This window comes from Anopheles ziemanni, chromosome 3 (genome assembly GCF_943734765.1).
Source record: "Anopheles ziemanni chromosome 3, idAnoZiCoDA_A2_x.2, whole genome shotgun sequence".
Classification (NCBI taxonomy): Eukaryota; Metazoa; Arthropoda; class Insecta; order Diptera; family Culicidae; genus Anopheles; species Anopheles ziemanni.
Window position 1 is genome coordinate 67024159 of NC_080706.1, and position 20655 is coordinate 67044813.

General features: G+C 44.0%; 1 protein-coding gene across 1 annotated transcript in view; it reads right to left on the reverse strand.

The window, feature by feature from the left end:
- Window positions 1-20655, reverse strand: part of LOC131289801 (uncharacterized) — a 64649-nt gene that overhangs the window by 34067 nt on the left and 9927 nt on the right. Inside the window, exon 2 of the mRNA XM_058319114.1 lies at window positions 12387-12475. Coding sequence (XP_058175097.1) covers window positions 12387-12406 — 20 coding nt within the window. The 5' untranslated portion in view covers window positions 12407-12475. The remainder of the gene's footprint in view (window positions 1-12386; window positions 12476-20655) is intronic.

Here is a 20655-nt window from a genome sequence, read left to right on the forward strand (position 1 = left end):
TAATTAAAAATTTAAATGGACAATGAACAATTTCATAATTTTTCTCGCCATCTCGCCGCCGTTGGAGTTTGTTTGCACTTTGTAGCCATAATGTCTGCCGGCAGCCATCCGTCAGTATAATCCCTGCTCCGGGTTGGGTCCCCGGCTGGTGAGTTTGGTTTTTCATCCTGCGCCAGCAGCGGCGGGGAAACGGCGTGATAAGCCGGTGGTGGTAGCCATGTGTTTGCATTCTCAGAATCGCCCATCGGACGATGGACTCTTCGCTTCGGGCTAGCGGGCGCTCATTGTTGCGCGGATGTGCGAACCAGGATATGTAAATTGCACGTAAACTTGTCTGCAATCAGGACCGGTTGGGCAAAATTTCATTTATGCTGTGTGGCGAGTGATGGTAATTATGAAAGGATGCAAAAAACTGATGGGAGAATAAAAACGGCCAACCGGCGTGGAGATAACGAATAGAAGGGAATGTAAAGTTGATCTTTGTTACCAAAACAAAAAAAAGAGCAGCGTTTTACACACTATTCATGTTTATTCAGCATGATGGACAGGCAAGATCAAACTTGTCCGTGCTTCGACAAGCAAACTAAAACAAACAAATAAGACAACCACGTCAAGTGATACCTTGAATAAAATAACCTCCAACTCATAGCCTAACTCCGATAGGAACAAAAAGCGTAATAGAAGCTGTTTATAATATGACAAGAAAAGTTAAACGAGTTCTATTAACTTGTCAGAAACTCGAACAAGGAATTAAACAACAAAACCAGCATGTTTGGAAGCTGTTGTAAAGAGTGTAATCCTTGAAGATATTTGCAAGGTCAACCGCTGGGCACCTCGGTCGGTACTTTCTAGCCCGAAGCTCCTCAAAAAGTGTTCTGTAGAACGGTCTGAACAGAATCCCCCAAAGTGGTTGGTGTTGCGTGCGTGCGTCAGTGCGTTCGTGCGTTCGGATCTGGTGCACTTGTGACACATGCTTGTCGTAAAGGCTTTCGGGGGCTTTTGGAATCGAGAACACTGGAATGAACCTTCTCGCGTGGCTTGTTCGCCAGCCCCGGGCAGACACTTTATGGTGGTGCGAGTTTGGCAGACCAACGGCAACATTACCTCCCCGCTTATTCTCCGGCCACAACCAGCATCAACCTCTTCGGGGACCGAACTATGGTGGCAGCCGTTTTAAAATGTGTAAATTTATGCAAATAAGAGAACGTACGCCGCCGGAGTTGGGTTGATAGTGAGGTTAGGAAGATAATAACCAGAACAGCTAGGGTAGTAGCAGCCGTCGTTCTGGGTTACTTTTGTTTTTTTTTTGTTTCCCACTGCACACAAGATCAACTCCAGCCGTCCGGCTCGAACACAATCCATTTGTTTTGAAGTTCGCCACCGATCCGGGCCGAAGGGCCAAAGAGCTTCGAACGGTTTATGGCGCTCGATTCTTTGTGGCGCCAATGGAGCCAAGAACGCGACCACCAGGTGTTGGTCGAATCTCACGCATCTGGTGGCAAACCGTAGTTCTAGCTATCCAAGCCAGTAACACTGGTTCCAGGCGACATCATACCTCCGCCTAAGTAGGTTCCATCCGGTCCGATGACGTCGGCATCTGTTCGCACGAGCGTGAAACTGGCGGGAAAGAGTGTTTATCGCCATTTAGCTCTGTTTTCCACCACGCTAACGCCTTTTCGTCGCAGCATGTTGATATCTTTCGGCTTGGCTCGGTATTTGCAAACACACAGCATCGCCTCGTGCTTATCGTTTTATGTCGTTTTCATTCCTTCTTTGCCACAGTGCGTCTACCCGTAGACGGTAACTCTTTCTTTGCCCCCCTTTGTTTACCAGCGAATCTTAAGACAGATAAGAAACTGTGCAAACGTAACCTCAACGGCGGTTTTTACTTTCTTCCAGAATCTGCCTTTGATGACTCCCAGAGCTCGAAAACCATGTGGCAGAGGTAGTGGGGTCCTCTAGAAATTTCTTTTAATGGCGAAGAGAGAGGTTCCTACCTAATCGACCGTTCCGTGCAGACATTTGAAGGGTGAACGAGCACTGCTCAAGAATAGAGCAATATTTTGTGGAGAATCCTAGCTCTTATTTTTTGTCGGATTTTTTCTTGGAAGAAAGTCAAGATTCGTTTAATACTCCTGTGACACTCTGGAGTGTTAAGAAGACACAATTAGATACACGGGACAACCGCCAAATACTGAAGTAGTTAGCTCCCTTGGCTTTAAGTCATCCAACATCACTATAATGTTAAGTATCTCTAGTTCTTGAAGAGATACTACACAATCCAAAAAACCGGAAGAGGCGCCAATCACTCGAGAACTTTGCCACTCATCTGTACACATTTTGTATCATCACTATCCCACCATGCCCGGTTTCTTTGTCCCAACATTACATTCCTCGACATCTTTCACACCCCTCTTCGCATATTTTATAGACCATGGATATATCTCTTCAAATCTGGGACTGTATACTTGGAGATAACACCACAAAATATCCCCAGGAAACGCCGCAGCTTATGTACTACTGCTCGATGGGAAAAGTGAGTACCACACAATTACACTTTATTACATCTAAGAGTGAAATGTTCTTAAGTCCTACAGCTATATAGCTCTTTCGCTCCTTCTTATTTGTTTTGCTTTTTCAATATCATCTGCACATTCCGTTACTCACCCACCCTCGGGATGTAGGAGTCTCTAAAGTTGCCTTTGGTAAAAGATTTGCCATTTTCCCCCTGCCTAAATGAATGGGACTTTTTAGTACCTTTCGTTTGGACTTATGGTGGTTGTCGGTTGATTTTGGCACCCGACCGGAGAGTATCACTTTCGTGTTCGACACTGTAGGCATTTTATTATCTTTGTTAAACCGCCAAACATAGGCTGCTTACGTTGTGGCTTAATTTAGATACCTAGCTATCGATTCAAAATCACAAATGTTCAACAATTTTTTAAACAGACTAATTTTATAACAGAATTACAGGAGACAAGAAAAAATCCATAAGGTCTAATTAGGAGAAAGAGTAAGACAGAACAGAAGAGAAGTATGTCCATCTTGGGTTTTTAGTGCACTTTCATAAACATTTAAGTAACCTATTAAACTTATCTAAAATTATTTCTACTGCCTAAAATCATTGCTAAATAATCATTCCATCCTTTTGTACATAAACCGTACAACATTTTATAACTTCGTTCATCCTCCCCAGGCTCGAAACCAACCGTTAGAGAAGCAAAACACAACCAGATAAAACTCGAACAGGCAGGGAGACACTTATATCTTCATTACGTTTCGGTGCCGCGTAAATAATTCATCCAAAGTGTCCAGGCTACTTTACTTCCTGCTCCCGACACTCGGCAAAACAAATAAAAACACAAAACAAAATCCACCGACAGCCCGAAGGGGGAAGCGCTACCGTTTCTCTATCGATAGCTAGAGACTTCTGGCCGCGAAGTTGCTCGCTCCGTTAGGCTTCATCATTACACCATCATCATCATGATACAGACTGAGAAGGATCCATTTTAGCCCGGAGAGCTGCCTGCGAGAAAAAAGCGGCTGCGATGATAAGAACCTTTTAAGTTTTGTGTTTTTGTGGTCTAGAGCACGCGGGCTCGGTTTATGTTCAGGACGCAGGTGAAACTCGCGGTTCAGCGAAAATTCAGAGCGTTATAAAAAGGTGTAAATAACGTTAAAAGTATCCACAAATAACATCGTTACTTGCCGTCGCATTCTGCAACAGTTGCGTGAAGCGTTCGCCGGAGGATCACAATTTGTCCTACACCAACCGGCCTGGGCTGGCGCTATTTGCTACCGTTTCTCGCATTTCCCCGGAAGGTACAGATAGCGACAACGCGATTGCTCTTTCTAGGGGTAGTTTTGTGGGACAAAATGATTCCCATTGTCAGGGCATTTATCTCCGGCAGGAGGATAGAGAAATGGTCCCCCGTCTCTCTGTCTGTAGGCAATGATCCTATCCTTTCCGGAACCGCATGCTTGCCACGGACTCTAGAAGGGGCGTACTCGCTGGGGTTGTATGCTTTGTATGCCCACCTCCCGGAGAACCAGCCCCATATCCGGAGGCCTGGCCCCATGTGCACAAAGAAGCGCAAATGCACTTTTCATGTTTCTCTAAAGTTTGTTCCGCCACGAGTGCGCGCTCCCCTCGACGGGGGAATTTCATTCTCCACATTGATGAATCTTTCCCAACCGTTGCTGCTCCGGGAGGCAGGCAGAGCAAATACCGGTGTGGAGGAGATGGCAACGGCATGGAACCCCACTGGAACGCTGCTAACAATATTGCCAACATTCCGAGACAACGCCACACCACAACAGCTGCTCGAATCTTGGTAAAATAGTTCCAGTTTTTGCCGAGAATTTCTGCAAAACCATCTGCAATCCCGGGGGAAGCCTCAAGCAGCCGTCGACGAAGAAGACGTCGCGATTCCGATCGAGGCATTACTTCCTCATTCCAGCGCCTCATTGGAAGGCGCTTCGCTGATGGTGAGTACGAAGGGTTTCTTCTGCCGACGTGCACCTTTTCCGAGTGCGCCTAAACTGGTCGGCAAATTGAATGATGGAATGATTTAACAACTATTTCGTAGGAGATGAAATTGATGAGCTGGTTGATGCTGCTTGTTACTGCCTCAGTTCCGCAGGCATTTTTGTACAACATCATGAAGAAGCTCCTAAGTTTCGAGCAACTTTGCGTAGGCTCTTGATGAGCTCCATTTTGGGAATTTTTAATATAAGATAAAACTACATCGTAAGATTCAAACAAGAACATTCACATTTCACACGTACTTTTACGGGCTTTAACACAAAATTTTCTCTAATCAGAGATTTATGTCATGTGATTATGAGCTTAAAATATACCCAAAGTAAGTGAGTATAGTTTCTCAGCTGCTTATCACGCCAATGTCAAGATCACGCATTGAAACTACACAAATCCTTCACCAACGATAGTGTTCCGACGTAGGGCAACACGCTTGTTTACCCAGTCTGATAACCGAACCCCAGCTAAAGCCACATGATCATCGCTGCTGTGTTTAGTATGACAGGCGTGTATATGTTCGTGTGTACCAAAAAATTGAATCAGGGGACCTTCCGATGACCTAGGTTAAGGTAATGGATGTTGGCTCGGCTCCGGCATACGACAAGAACTACACAGAAGAGTGGACCTGTTAACGTACTGTATATCCCGATGTTCCGCAGTGTCACATTGGATTTGATATGATGGCGGATTGATGCATTATTTATTGATATGCCGACCGATAAGCGCGTTGGTCACGTGAACACAACTGTTTATGTTAGCAAATAGCACAATTGTCATATGGCTAGAGTTTATTCCAACTTAAAATAATAAAAGTATCAAAGTTACTTATGCTTATGATCAGTTAAGAGATCATATTGATCAGAACCAGCGTACAAATAGTATGTTTTATTCATTCTTGTAACTTTGTATTACTAACCAAGCACACTTGTAGACAACACACTAAAAAGACGACCTTTTTGAAACGCGTCCCAGCGGACCGTCACCAAACAGTCGCGGCAGGTTCAGGAAAGCCAGTTTTATTGACATTTAATCACAAGGCATATCGAACGAAACTCACCGCGGGATGGATGATCTTTGGACTGAAGCTCTTACACACAACACAACACGGCATTTAAAGAAGAAGAAGAGAAGAAGAAGAAGAACAACCACTGAGAGCTTCACCACTCAAACCTCTACGGGAAAGGGAAGATGATCAGCTGACTTCCACTGGGTTGCTGCCGACTGACTGACTGGTGGATGTTCAACCGATCGTAGAGCTAATCAATTAGTTGACCGCATTGAGCAGCCCGATTGACTATTGACGACTACAAGATTGTGTTTAGGTGCAAAAATATTCCACTCATACCATCTAAAAGTGTGTGCCATCGCAACGAATACCATAAGAGCAGAAAAACCAAGTTGTCTGAATTATAATAGATCAAATATTGTTTGACTGAACATTTAACATCGTTTATTCGTTCAAACAAATGGCATATCCATCCCGTCTATAACATAGTTCCGGGTTAAATATGGTCTTATTACAATTACAGCGTGCCTCTCCAAAGGTTTCTTCAACAGTTTGCCATTTGCTTATTTAAAAAGCACATTTAGTATAATGTACAGTAAATTTATGCTTTCTTTTAATCATCCATGTCTATCCTATTTTCTGCATGTCATATGTTGTTATTCTGTGTTTTACATGATATTCCACAACAATATTCATGTTTAGATTTTACATGCAAAAATTGTGTCAATTGCAAACAGATGCTTATCACTGGTTCCTGGCGCATCACATCCACCAACCCGTCGCACGTTGTTCCACACCAACCGACAAGTAAAAGTAATGTTAAATTGTCGTCCAACAAGCCCCATTTCCTCACGTGCTTCCTTTTGCCAATGACTTCTTGACAACGCCATCGTACAACTGACGGGTGAAGGGAATTGGCTTCCACAAGTGCTTTTCTTCTGTCGGGTGCGCTTTGTTTGCCTATAAAATGAAACGAAAATGTAAACAGTGCCTACCTACCGACCCTCGCGCCTTCGGTTTGCTCTTGCCATGTCGTTGGAGTAGAGTAGTCCTCCAGAGATAGAGGCAGCGTAGTATTGTATGCACCAATGCACATCTCCGGTTATCTCTGCCGGTACACACATCGACAAATGCATCGTGCCGGCACACAAATCCATTGTTAGATGACAGAGTGAGTGCAGGCAGCACACTAGCGGTCGTTCAAACCACACGTTCACTAGGAATATTGGATTCCCAGCTGTAACAAATACACCATCGGATTCGAACGCGGAGTAAGGACCATGAAACCGCTAACGATGGAATGGTGAGGGATGGGGTGGAAATCCTCAGTAGCACATAATCACAATCCGGTCTCGCAGCAGCTCGCCCGATCATCTTCAAGCTCAACGAGCCACTTACCAACCACGAGAAGATAAACCGGGTAGAGCATCGCGGCGGCACAAGTGAAACTTCGTAAACTTCTGCCAGGAAACGAAAGTTTTTGTGATTGTCAGTCATTTTCTCGAGCCCCGTCGGTGGCGGCCGGCTACGAACTATTTCTGCATGTGTAAACGACGCGCTGGCTTGTGTAAGACGATGCGCAACCACCGTAAGCCACCTGTTTCGGCGTCTCCATTACCCCCGGCAAGCTTTCAATCTGCACTTGTCTCGTCTCATCTGACTTTCGTGAGGAGCACCCACTCACGCACACGTTACTAAGTTTGGGACCATCCTGTAGCCTATAGATCAGTGATTCCCAACCGATGTGTGTTCAAGGAAGTTTGTAAATGAACTTAACAAATGTAGATCTCTTGGCGCAAGAACCATAACCTCTGTTCCATAAAAAGCCCAACCGCTTATGAAACCAAAATGAAGCCAAAAATACCAGTAACATAGATATCTAACATGAAACAAATCAGCTGGAGTGAAATATTAAATTAAAACATGCAAGTTGGAGTTGAGAGTCTAGTTGAAATTATGGTTTTAGAATCGTGGACAACAATTTGTAATCCAACATTATAAATTATAAAAAAACAAAACAATAATGTTTACTTCTATATAGCTCTGTTTCACAAGAAGCAAACCGAGGAACCATAACACACGTTAAAAATTGTGAGGAAATATTGTAACTTGAATCGTTGAAAATGTAGATTTTGAAGAAAATTATTATTTTGCATGATAAACGAATACTTGCAATCGAAAGTAAACACCAAACCTCTGAAACTAGTTTAAGCTCCTTGACCAGTGCATCATACGTGAGAGACAAATACTTTGGGATATTATAGATTCATGTGCAAGCAAACTGAACCACCAAATATGAAAAAGTTTATGATAATTTGAAATCGATGTTACAACATATGTTCGAACTGTAACAAATAAATTGCATATACCCTAGACGACTTCTAAGTAACCATTTTCGCGCAAAATCACACATTCTGATATGTTTGTAGCCATACTGAATGTATCCTATTGTACGATCCAAAAACAAAAATCTGAGTGGGATTAATATTTTCCCTCCCCGAGGGAACATGGGCAATTTGAACAAACTTATAAAGTATACTTTTTAGTACATTTAGAATAAAAAAAAATCGTACCTCACTGTGCCATTTAATTATTCAAACAATTCTTTTAAGATTGAGATTCCCTGCTCGCGTGGTTTACGTTGAGGCCGCCGTTGTGCTCACATTTGGCAAGGCGGCTCAATGAGATTTATTTTCGTTGGCGCTAAATGTTAACCTGTTTTGAAACAAGTTTGAAGCGGATCGATGTATTTCTCTGTTCCTCTTTATTTCTTGCTACCCTCCTGCCCTTCCTGCGACGTGGGGACGAAAAACAAACTGGCGCCTCACGTTTCGGAACCAGTTTTGTTTCGCGCGATAAACACCGAGCACCATCGTCTCTCGAGCTAATCTTCGCCGAGTCTTATGATCGCGATCGCTGGTGTTTATTGGTGCGTTAATGATCGGTGCGTACGCGTTCGCAAAAATTACAATTTACACTTGACAATGCACGACCAGCATCGCTGGTCACGGCACGGGATTGAACAGGGCAGTTGCGAATAAGAGACGGACACAGAGTACGCTCTCGTCCATCAACGAGTGGTGCTGTTGGCATTCGAATGTACTATGAAACCAAGCGCACTCGTCGTAAGTATGTCGCACGTACGAAACCCACCCAATGCAAACATACACACAAAGCTCGTGGAGTGCACAAGTGCAAGTGCAACGCCATTGAATGTAGTTCAAGTCGCTTGCCGTGCGCCTTTGCGTGGACGCGATATGTCAACAGTACGGCGTGTGAGGTGCATTTCTTCATTTCCCTTCTAGGCGCGAAATATATCCCCTTGAAACTACGCCAAAGATTTTATAAACGTGGTCAGTTCATTGAATTCTAATAAAAGTAAAAGTAATAAAAGTACGAAAAACACTCAAAACAATTAACCGTAAAACGACTTTAGCAACATTTGTTTCAATATACAAATATTGGATGATTCTTCTTACAGTGTGTGGCTCTTTTCATAAGACAAACTTTAATGATTTAGTATTTTTAATACTGTATAAGAGTATTCCACACTTACGACGCCTAACTGTCACTTTTTTTTTATGATTTAAACATTCTTTTTAACAGATGAATTAAATTATCAGTAAAGGTACTCAACGCTTAACCTCTTAATTTATAAAAACTTAAAAATAACCACAACGCAAAACCTTTCCGCACATTTCCGTTAAACCTAAACATACTTAATTTGGTTCAGAGACCTTTACAACTACATCCATCATCGTCAGAATCAAAAGTAGGATCCTCATTACAAACGCTACGCAAAAAACATGTCTCGAAAAAGCATTTAAAATTATGTTAGCAAATTAGTGACGCCAAAATTTGCGCGTTTGCTTAATTTGTGCCGCGTACAAGGGTAATATATTTAAAAAATCTGACACTTTCTTCTTCAACGAAAAGAGTATGTCCGACGGCATTAACCTTAACAAGCGGCACTTGAACGGTGTACACTTGAACTGAGCCAAACCGGACCATAATTCATTCTGTCACCTTCGAGAGCGTTCATTGAGAACGAGGACCGGCGATGCTTATGTTACTTGCAGCATATGCAGGACCTGTTGCATCGATGCGTGCAAGGAGAGGATATGTAAATCCACAATTCACCCACCGAGAAGTCTCATCAAACGGGGCAAGGCGGCAGAAACACACGCTCAGTGGCAACTGGATCATAAATAATTATTTTTAATGCCTGGCACACCCCATTATGCGGACGCCAAAGCTGCCGGGTCGCAATGTCTCGTGGGGTCTTTACGAGATACGAGATCACGAACACCGCGCGAAAGGCCAACATCGGTGATCCGAAAGGTATTAGGCGGCCGGAAAGAAACTCTAGACCCGTTCGGGATTGATTTACAACCAACTCCTTGGAGCGGGACCGGGTGCTCTAAAGTCAGCCACCGTTCTGCGAACTCGGGAGTGATGGCCGTTCACCTCGATCGACAGAAGTTCGACCACGATCCGATGCGACAGAGAGGTCTCGTTTTTCGGGGAGTGTGATCCAAGACCAACTTCACTCAAGAAATCACTCACCACCGCCACACAACACACGTGCGCACGCACGAACGGTTTTAGCATCGGACCGTTTAAGGGTCATTTGGTCCGAAATGCGGCGTCGTTGCCATCTCCCGGGATGCCGAGGGGTTCGTGTCAGCTTACATCGTATTGTCACCGGAATGCCCTTCGCCAGCGGGGGTAACCGGAGGGAAAGGAAAGTTGGTATTTTTACATCGTCCCCAAAGTGCCGTGAAGCGTGATCTAAGAGCGATCCGTCGTTGGCGCCAGCGTTGGTCCCGTCCCGGGTGGAACTATTATCGCGATTAGGGAGGGAAATCAACGTAGTGAAGGAGAGGGAGAGATATGGTGAGGTGCAGGGAAAAGAGTTCCACAGGAAGACACTTTTCTCACAACAACTTTTTTCAACTTTAAGTCGGGTTGGGATTTGTTAGGTCTGAGGCTTCTCGTGGCGCCTTGTTATTGTGGCAAAGCAACGACGCACCGATAAGCGTGGAAAAATGATAATGAACTACACACCTCGGCGAGTGTTCGACACTAATGAACACCAGATCTTGCCCATTCTTTCCGCCCAACCTTTGGGATTGAACCTTTGGAAGCTCCTCGAGTTCAATTCCAGAGTCCCAATCACCAGATAGACAGTAGGCTTCGTTGTCGACATTATCTTGCTTAAGGTGTGAGATTACCACAACACAGCAAGAAACAAACGCTTTCCTTCACTACACCAATTGGAATGAAAAATATGTAACCATCAGAAGGGAAAACCATCCCCCACGGACTGGGCCAAGGTGAAAGCATCGAAAAGGAAGAGGAAGAAATGTAAACCAACGAAAAACCTCCAACCTGGACAACATACCTGGATGATTGAACCCAGCACCACACCACAATTTGGACCACAAGCCCAACATTGGGCGCCCTGCCAGACACACACACACACACCACGGGGTGGTGGCGCTTTCCACTCGCTTTTCACTTGATTGATGCACCGTGACCCGATTTTCGAGAGTGAGTGAGAACTGGGTCGGTTCGTTTGACTCACGAGATAGCGCGACCCGATCATCGGAGTGTCGTCTTTACCCGACCGGCCAGCCTCTCGGAATAGCCCGGTAGCGCTTGAATTAGCATCGGTTTATGAATTATAAAACCCTCGAAAGAGGTGCACTTTTCGCCTGTCATTCGGTTGGACATTTATTTGTCCAAATAGCGGTTTCGTAATGGGCGGAGCAGATGCTGTCATAATGACGATGTGGTATTTTTGGTTCCGATGAACCTTGATTTCGAAGAGCAGAACCAAGGGCTGTTTTATAGTGTTGGCGTTAATCGGAAAAAAATATTCTAGAACATACCATCGCTTTGATGAAAAATGACTCACTGATCATTTACTAAACCTTTTATATTTCCATCTCACTGGTCAACGAAAACGTCCCAAAATTGGACGAATTTGTACAAATGTGCAGCAACATTTAACTCACTATCATTACCACTTCCTCGTTCACCGTCAGCTTATCGTTGATGATGTAATTTACCAACGGGTGCATTTATGTGTACTTTTTTATCACAATCTCACCAACCGAAAAATATAGACCGCTGTCCGAACGCAAATTATATGCGTATGTCATGCGTTTCAATGTGCGTCGTCGTCGTCTCGACAGCAGGAGGATGGCAAAAAAAGGAACATATTTGATTTGAATCGCGCCACCCTGAAACCCGATAGTCGTGGCGTCAACCCGGAATTCTTTCACCAAAACGTCCACCAGTCCAGAGTTGGAAACCGAAAATGTAAACTGGAAAGACCATCGCTCACAAACATCGAGCTGACCAACAATAAATTAAAAAAGCGACACGCAAGCGATGAATGAAATTGGTGGACATTGGTCGTTTGGCACCAATTACAAATCGTCACTCTGCGAGTTTGTGAGTTTGTTTTATTTTGGATACACGTCATTTTTTGTTCGTCTGTCAAAAGACGCACTATTTGGAGCAATTTTGTATCGAAAAAAATCCGCTCTGTGGACTTGACAACATTTTTATTAAACTTGCCTACAGTTCATGTTTTCATTTGGTGCCAAACTCGATAGTTTTGTTAAATGGTATGTTTGGATTTACCTTTTTTATAATGTTTACCCTAAAACAGAAGCGTTGATAGCGCCAAAAACGCAAAGCAAAACAAGTCTAGGCGGAATCAGCAAAAGTCTTTTGAACCTTAGACATATTATACTACTATCAATCGATCAATTTGCAAAAAAAACATACATAAATAAACACATCTTGCAACTAACGCACTTTACGTACCTTCTTCCCATTGGAGTCATTTATACGTTAAAACATAGTCCTCGTCTAAAATTCTGGTCAGTGCGTTCTCTCTCTGCAGCGTCCTGAATCTGAAACAGAAAAAAATAAATAGAATTAGGCTCGCGTCTCTTCAATCGAAAATAAATGACAGAACCATTATTTTTAAAACGCTTCCCATTTCTTTGATTAAGCTCATCCATTTTCAAGCTTGATCTTAATAATTAAAACTCAATTTAGTACAATAAACGCGAGGGTCGAAACAATTCGCTCTTTGCATATATCTTTGGGTGTCATTAAATATTTATACGTTTATGTTTCCTCTCCATACCTATCAGGTAACTGGGAAAACATCCCCAATCCGAAGTACACTCTCATTTGGCGGTTTTATCCATGAAATCATGAGACTCCCATTAAAAACCATCCATCACCATCACTTGCGTATGACCCACGGAGGTCGTTATCGTAAATAAAACGACTTTCAAAGCAAAAAAAAACAACCAAATCCTGGTGAACACTTTGTGAACTTTCTATTCCATTCGAGGGCGCCGGACCAATTTGCATCGGCGAAGAAAAATTGTTCTTTGGGAACATTTTTCTTCCCCCCACCACATCGAGAGTGCGTGCGACAGAAATTGCTGCCGAGTTCTTGGAATTCTCCAACGCGAAACGCGGCGAATGAACCTTGAGGAAATTGGATACCGCACCGTTCTCTCTGGAGTGCATCGTAAAGCACATCCGTCTTCCGGGAACGACGCGACCGACCGGCTGGCTCTGGCCGGGTGCGTAAATATTCCACGGTCAATCGAAACTTCTTTACGACCGGAATTTCGGCATGTGCTCTCGGGGACAGAATGCTCATCGTAGTCGTCATTTATACGTTAGCATTGGGGGTTCTTTCGAAGCAAATAAAGCAATAAAAACACTCTGCCATGTTAGAGAGAGAGCTAATGAATGCAACTCAATACTTCCCTGGAGTGCGGTCTGCTCTAAATTTGTTTTTCGATAGCTTACTTCACGACATCGTAATTGAGTTGAAATCCCTTATTAAGGCAATTATTTAACGAAACTATGAAATAACTCTGGTCATTTTATGATCTTGCAAACTTAACACTAAAATGTAACTTTTGAAAGAAGTGGATAACTGAAACACTAATTACACATAATTTAATGGTGGAGCTTTGAACATATTATCTGAATAATCCCTGAGTTGCTTCTGACTAAATAAAGAACCTAAATAAATCTGGCAGAACTTCTCAAGTTCTGTGTCTTTAACGAAGACAGTTTTCGTCATACGACCTACAAAGTCGCTAGAAAACAGTTACGTTATTTAATCTCTGTGCAAATCCCGTAACACCACAGTTTGCTAAATTACATTCAACAGTTACCTCCATTTAAGTGACTTCATGTAGCATAACCATAGCGAGCACTCCAACCAACCAGGTCTTGATCTGTTTCCATCGAGATCGTCTCGCAACGATTCTTGAATTCGCTTCCTGGGTAGATTTTGCGCACCATGCACATTCTGTTCCAGTTTTCACTGGCGCGGAAATACAAGACCCACTACTCCCTTCCTCCGGCATCCACCATACGGTGGCCCGCATATGTTTCCATTTTCAATGTTCATGCACCTCCCTCTTATATTTATCTGCAAAGATTTATCCACCAGCTCATCTAAATCTTTCTCCCTCCCAGAACAGAAACTAATCCAACCATCAAAGCTAACCCGGAAGAATTGGCCGCGCGCGGTGGGGTTTTTGACGGTGGTTGACGGTTCCGGTAGCTCTCACACATTAACTTATCTGGATCCATTACACCGTAGTCCGTCGACGGCGACAACCAGCCGGCGATAGGGAAGCCATAACTGTACCGAAATGAACAGTACGACTGTAGTACGAGGTGGAAGAGTCTGCTCCGTCTCGTTGTTGGTTCTTAGGCCGGGCGGTAGCAACCTTCCACAGCTCGAACCGGAACTCTCCGTTAGAGAAACTGTTTCAAGAGCCTCCTCCGGGTCGGTCGGTACGATCGCTTGTAACACCTGTAAGAAAAACATGGCCTTAAAAAAAACAAGAGCTGCCCAGGTGCCGCGCGCGCGACCTTATCAAGATCGGCGGCGGCGGAGTGCTCCTGCGATTGGACCGACGACGAGTTGGAGGTTTGTTGTTGCCGCTGTCTAATGTTTGAAGACATTCACCACCAGTCCGTTACTCCAGGCTTTAGCTACATTAGACATTCCCCGGCGCAAAACGGGCGTGTTTTGGAGTAGATCGTTTTGACGCAAGACACGATTATGAATGGGAATGGAACAGTCTTTGGGGCCGATGTACTATGATCATATGGTAATGGAAGGCGCAAGAGAAGGTTCAATGGCACACACACACACAACCTTGGCTTCTATGCCCTCTTGGAAGCGGATAGAGAGCAACGTGCTGTACACCAACGAGGCAGAAAAAAAAGTGTAAGTTGAGTTCGATGTTCGCTTCCCCACACGTGAACTTGCTTGACCGCACAAAGAAGCTCATCTCCCGTCCCAAAAAACACGCGATTCCTCCGCGCTTGAAACATATCAAGATCGTATCTCCATCGCAAAATCAATTGCTCTCACTTTGGGCCACGATCGAAGACGATAAATTATACACACACACGCACACACGGCACACGGTGGTTCATGAACTATACAGCTCCACCACCGCGGCCAATCTCGAAAGGATCCGCCCAGCAAAAGGGTCACACAAAAGATAACCTCAAAACCATGCGCAAACATACGCAGCGCGTCCAGTGCACGACGATGACCTTTAGGCCGCGAATGGCGAAAGTGGCGACTCATCGGAAATCAAAGACCTGCGCAACTATACGGAGTGCTGTAGCACGTGAACCCTCCACGTCGGAAACCCATCGAACTCCACGCACTGGCGTTGTTGGTGGCTACGCAATGGCGATTCCCTGCCTGCGATCCCGAAACGAAGCAGCAACCGCAAACCATTCGCCATCAACAACAACAGCAACCACAAGCACAATCTTGAACGCTCTTGACTTAATTGTTATTAATAATCGTTACCAATTGATCGCAGCAGCCGTGAAGGCGGTTGGGACGTTACGGAGTCACCGAAGTGCGGCTCATAATGTTGCGCCATATTGACTCACGATGGGAACGCCGAACTGAGGGCGGGTCGTTTCGCAAGCGAAATTTTTAAGATCTTCCGTAGGATCAACGGAGTAATTAGTGGACCTTCCCATCGATTAGTGGAAATTAGTTGAAAGGCACACTTCCACCAAGCTGGTGCTCTACGGTTAAAGACTCCTCCTTGAGATGCAATGAGCAATCAACTCCATGTTGAGATGCCCACTGGTGCAGTTGATAAAGCGCTAGGAAGCGTGTGTTATTTACCTCTATTTTGACAGCTCCTAGATTGAAGGATGGTTCAAGATTCCTGAACGCATCCATCATGGTAATACCAAGCTATACGTAACATGTACTTACTGCACGAACGATCCAGAAATTACCAATTCGCTAAGTGCATAATTGCTACTGTTGCATACACCAACTCACATTTGTGGTGATTGGCTAATGCCTCATTGGCAGCTTGTTAAGACCATGAAAATGTCCCACCCTGTGTTCGAGAAAAACAACCGATTTCTCTCTTCTGCTTGTTGTTGCCGACGATAGGAGACCGATGCATTAGCCGATGGTTGACAATGGTGAAATGTTGGAGTTGGAGTGTAATTTCCAATTAATTACTCCCGCGCCCCGGCCAGCTCTTTGACAAGCGGATGTTGTGTGGTCTGCATTCGTTCGGATCAAATGCTTTCACATTTTGCAATTTCAAGTTTTCCCAACCAAGTACGGACATTTGGAGGAGGAGTGACGGTGTTCGTGTTTTGATTTCATTGGGAAGAGAGTTAATTACTGAGAAATTGTTTGAAACAAAAACAAAATTATCAATGAGTAAATCAACAAGAAAGCAGATAATGACATTGGGACTTTGAAGAACTTTTAATTGGAGATGATTTACACACTTATGAAAATGTGTGATCAAAATTTACCTTTATGCCATCATCAATCATATTTCCTCTAACAGGCATTAACATTAAAACATCAATTACCCGAAAGATTAAATTAGAAAGATATGTTTGACATTGAGGAATACTACAATAGAAAGACATATGTACGTATAACAAGTAATTAGGATAGAGGTAAAATTCAAAACATCAATCTTTATGCGTACAAGTACAAACGTAGAAAGTTGATTTCAATTTTAAACAAATATACCATTCTTCAAAAGAAAGTATGTACTCAAGATAAAGTCGAACTTTAAAGTTGTTAGACTAATTTACCAAACATAAAAACATGTTTTACACGGATTACGATCAAACGTGGATAGTCAAAAGTAATTTTATGTTTTATCGAAAATTATTTGAATAATTAAAAGTGGCGTTTACATCTGCTGTTTGCCTGCTGCAATCCCATTCTCGCCATCCAATCGTTCGTCGAAACTGTAACGAAAGGTCTATAAATAGTAGATTTCTTTTCATTTTCTTGCCCCGCTCAACGAAGGAATATCATGACATAGGATACTGTTGTTGAAATCAGAGTTTCCCTGGCAAGAAAACAAACGCATGCAGCAGCGGCGAGAAAAGGGACATCCAGATGGGTACTTTCGTTTCCGCGTCCACATCAATAACAACGAAGCAAACAAACAAAAACCCTCGGCCACGAAGTTCGCCAAAACATCCGCCCTAATAATCCCAGAGACTCTCCCGAACAAGTGTCGTCGGGTGACTGTTTCTTCGTTTTGGAACTTCATGAGGAATTAATCGTGCAGCTAACCAGTAGTGCAATTTGAAGGCTTCGTTCCAACAATTGTAAGGTACATTGATCGTACCTTGATAGGCATGTTGTTTTAGGGAAAATCGAGATCATACTCTAATACTACGGAACAATCGGAGTAGGATTGGAATTCCAAGATCCGGGGATGCGCGTGTTGATTAAAGGTGCTAAATAAACATAAAAATCAGCCGTATCCCAAACAAACTCTTGAGGGTGTCGGAGAAACAACAACACACCGAACCAGTGACACCAAAGCTGCAACAAAGAAAAAGATGTCAGCGATTGGATACATCGAAGATCCCAGGATCAATCTCATGTCAACATCCCGAGTAGCTTCTTTATTTGTCGTCGATGAGCTTCTATTTCAATCGGGTTACTGCCTGCTGGTTCAAACACATCCATATACGACGGTTTAATGTCAAAGCGTGGATCAAATTACTTCTTCCACCACCTTCACATACCTTCGCGATTTCAGCTGTCGGTAACAATCGCAAGAAGTGAGGCTCCATTCAGCAAAGGAGAGTTTAGCTTACTATCCACAAAGCCTCACTTTTCTTCCTTCACGATTTCCAACGCTGGCGAGAGCCTTCTGCTCATCGGGTTTCCCTCTGATGGCGGAACACAGGCGACCATAGGTGGTGGAGCAGAATGTGTTGAAGTTGGCGAAACTCGATGCAAAACAAAAACAATGGCCTCGCCCAAAGGCGTACCCCGACGTCGTGTGCCACCCCTTCCGGCTTTCATTCCGTGCCAGATTTTGCGCTGAGAACGTGAGTTTACGTTCAAAACTGCAAGCGTGAGAAACATTGACCGAGAAACCGTGGTGTCGTGGTCAATATACAGTACGGCACACCGGTAACGTGTGCCATTTTTCCCAATCCATGCTCTGGGTGGGTGTTGCAAACTTAGGGTAAAGAGATGGAAGGGTGGTTGGAAAGAAGGTCTTAAGGTCCTATAGGATAAGTGTGCTAGGGAGCAGACCACTACGTAGGCAATCGCTGCAGGGAATGTCGAGTGTCTTGTTCTGGTTTATCTCGGAGATTGTATACAAAGAAAGGAGCTTACTACCTCGAGAACCGATGCCAAGGGGAATTAACTCCGGGGGCACACACGCTGTGTTGTCGCCAAGATCTCTCTAAAAGCCATCTGATAGCATGCCAAGCTCCCACTACAGCACACTCAACACAACACAGCACACCGGGAGCCCGAATGGCATGCAAAGTATCTGACCTAACCGCGCGATCCGAGAAAATGTCATCGCTCGCGTCCTAACGGTAAAAGGTTCTAAGGCGCACACATCGGTCGTCCTCCATTCACGCGTTCGCGTTCCGATCCGGTGAAGTGAGAAAATAAAGCACTTAACGATCGTAACGAAATCTCACAAATGGCATACCGCGGGCCCCGGACCCGGGCAGGAGCTACCGTTGATCGGCGTAACGGGGCGTCGGAAATGTATGTAATAGAAGTTGGTGCCGGATTGAAAAAAAACAAACCCCTCTTCGCTCCGCGACCAAAGTGCAATGCTGACAGGCGAAAAGAGATCGCGAAGATCTAACGCACATGCCCCAGGACCCCGCTTCAACCCCCGTGTTGTCTCGTGTCGCCCTCGTCTGGGAGGGAGAGTTTAACGACGCCTCTTTTGGAAGTTATTAACCTACGGTGGAAGAGGTTCAATGTGAGTCAATCTTGATTCCATTAGGTCGCCAAAGACTGGCAAGAAATGAAGCGGCCCTAGGAGTCATTACACTCGGCCGTTTGGAGGAGGGCGTGTAAGTGGAGTATTTGATGAGGGACAGGTATGGAGTGAGGTTAATCCACCCGTTTCATCGGGTAGCATTACAAATTTCAATTGCATCGAGTAAGAAATATTTGCTGGCGTCGTCATACTTTTGAGGTCGAAGATCTTTTTAGAATCTTTGACGTACTCGCTTCAGCAAAAATCATTCAATTCTGTATTTAATGTAATAAACCGAGTACTTCGAAAACCCGAACAACTATACTAGAACTCACCCCATCATCAATGTCTTTGGCCGATTCCTTTCGTTTTTACTCTCCCAAAGACCTATGAACCCTTAGCACTTCATCTCGACTGACAGTACTTTCAAGGCATTTATCCCATCGCGACATCGTTAAGTTGCCTTTTTCACGCACTGAGTCGTAAGGTGTTAGTCTTCTCCGGTTTTTAGTTCCCTTTTTGTTCGTAAACAGCTTCTTTGCTTTGTTTTCCAAATCTCGGTATCCACCAACCTCTTACCCGACGTTCTGATGTCAGTACGACCATGCGACGAAAAACAAATGTACAACGACCATTTTCCGTTTCGGGGTGAAAAAAACTTACGGGGAGATGATATTTGTCAAGCCACCACCACACACACACACTCCACTCCACTCCATTAGCCCCGGATCGGATCCGATTGGATCTGGGCGATATGGTGTGACAAAATAAATGTAACAGGACGGACTCCGGCCTCGGAGAGGAAGATTCCGTGCGGCGGGATGAACGTGCGGTTACTCACCATCACCTAAGTGTCTAGGAATGGACCAAAGTTCCGGAGCGACGACAAGAAAATCCCCTCCCCCAAAGTGAAAGGGAAACGTCCGATTATCCACCCGATGGCGATATGCTGTGCTCGGATGGTGTCGAAAAGCTACCTCTCGAACGAACGAACACATAAAAATCGAGACGGTCGTGAGACCGTGGAGGTTCGGAGGAACGACACCAGCCGGGTGACAGAACAGATTTTATCGAAATCAAAGCCGGTGCCAAAGGTGTTCTATGGTTGTTTTTTTGGTTTTGGTTCACCGGAGGATTTCGGACCGAAAAAAAGCGTAATCCAGCCGGCTATAAACGAGACCATAAAACGCTAGCAGGCTTAAGAGGGAAGGTGTACAATCGAAAAGTCTTTTCTAGAGGTAGTTTACCCGCCTGAAGCTATTTGTCTACGAAACAAACCCTAGAAAATAGGTTCGGTAAGTCCGAATAAAACAGAGAATAGATAAAACCAATCTGTTCTACGACAAATTTGAAAATAAAAGAGTATTCTGTATGGTTTAGCGTGGAATACAGCTTTTTCAATACATGATCCCAGTAATATTTACTTTTCTGTAACAAATATCGTTGAACTAAAGTGAATTTAGGCAATAAAGTTGGTGTTAAATTTGTCTTTTCGTTCACGATGAGTTGTCCTGACGAAATCAAGTACAAAGGAGTATTTCTTTTAGTAATGAGGGAACGCTAACACGCTATTCTTGAACGAGCCTTAAAAATGTTACTTCTTCGTCTGACATTTTAAACTTAAAAGTTGTTTTCCATTTTATACAAAGACAAATAAACATTATTATTTCTCTGCTATTTTAATTCCTTAGATCAGAGGTGCCTTAGCTGTGGTACCCGAACTATTTTGTTCAACTGTTACATATGCTTTTTACATTTCTTTTATGCAA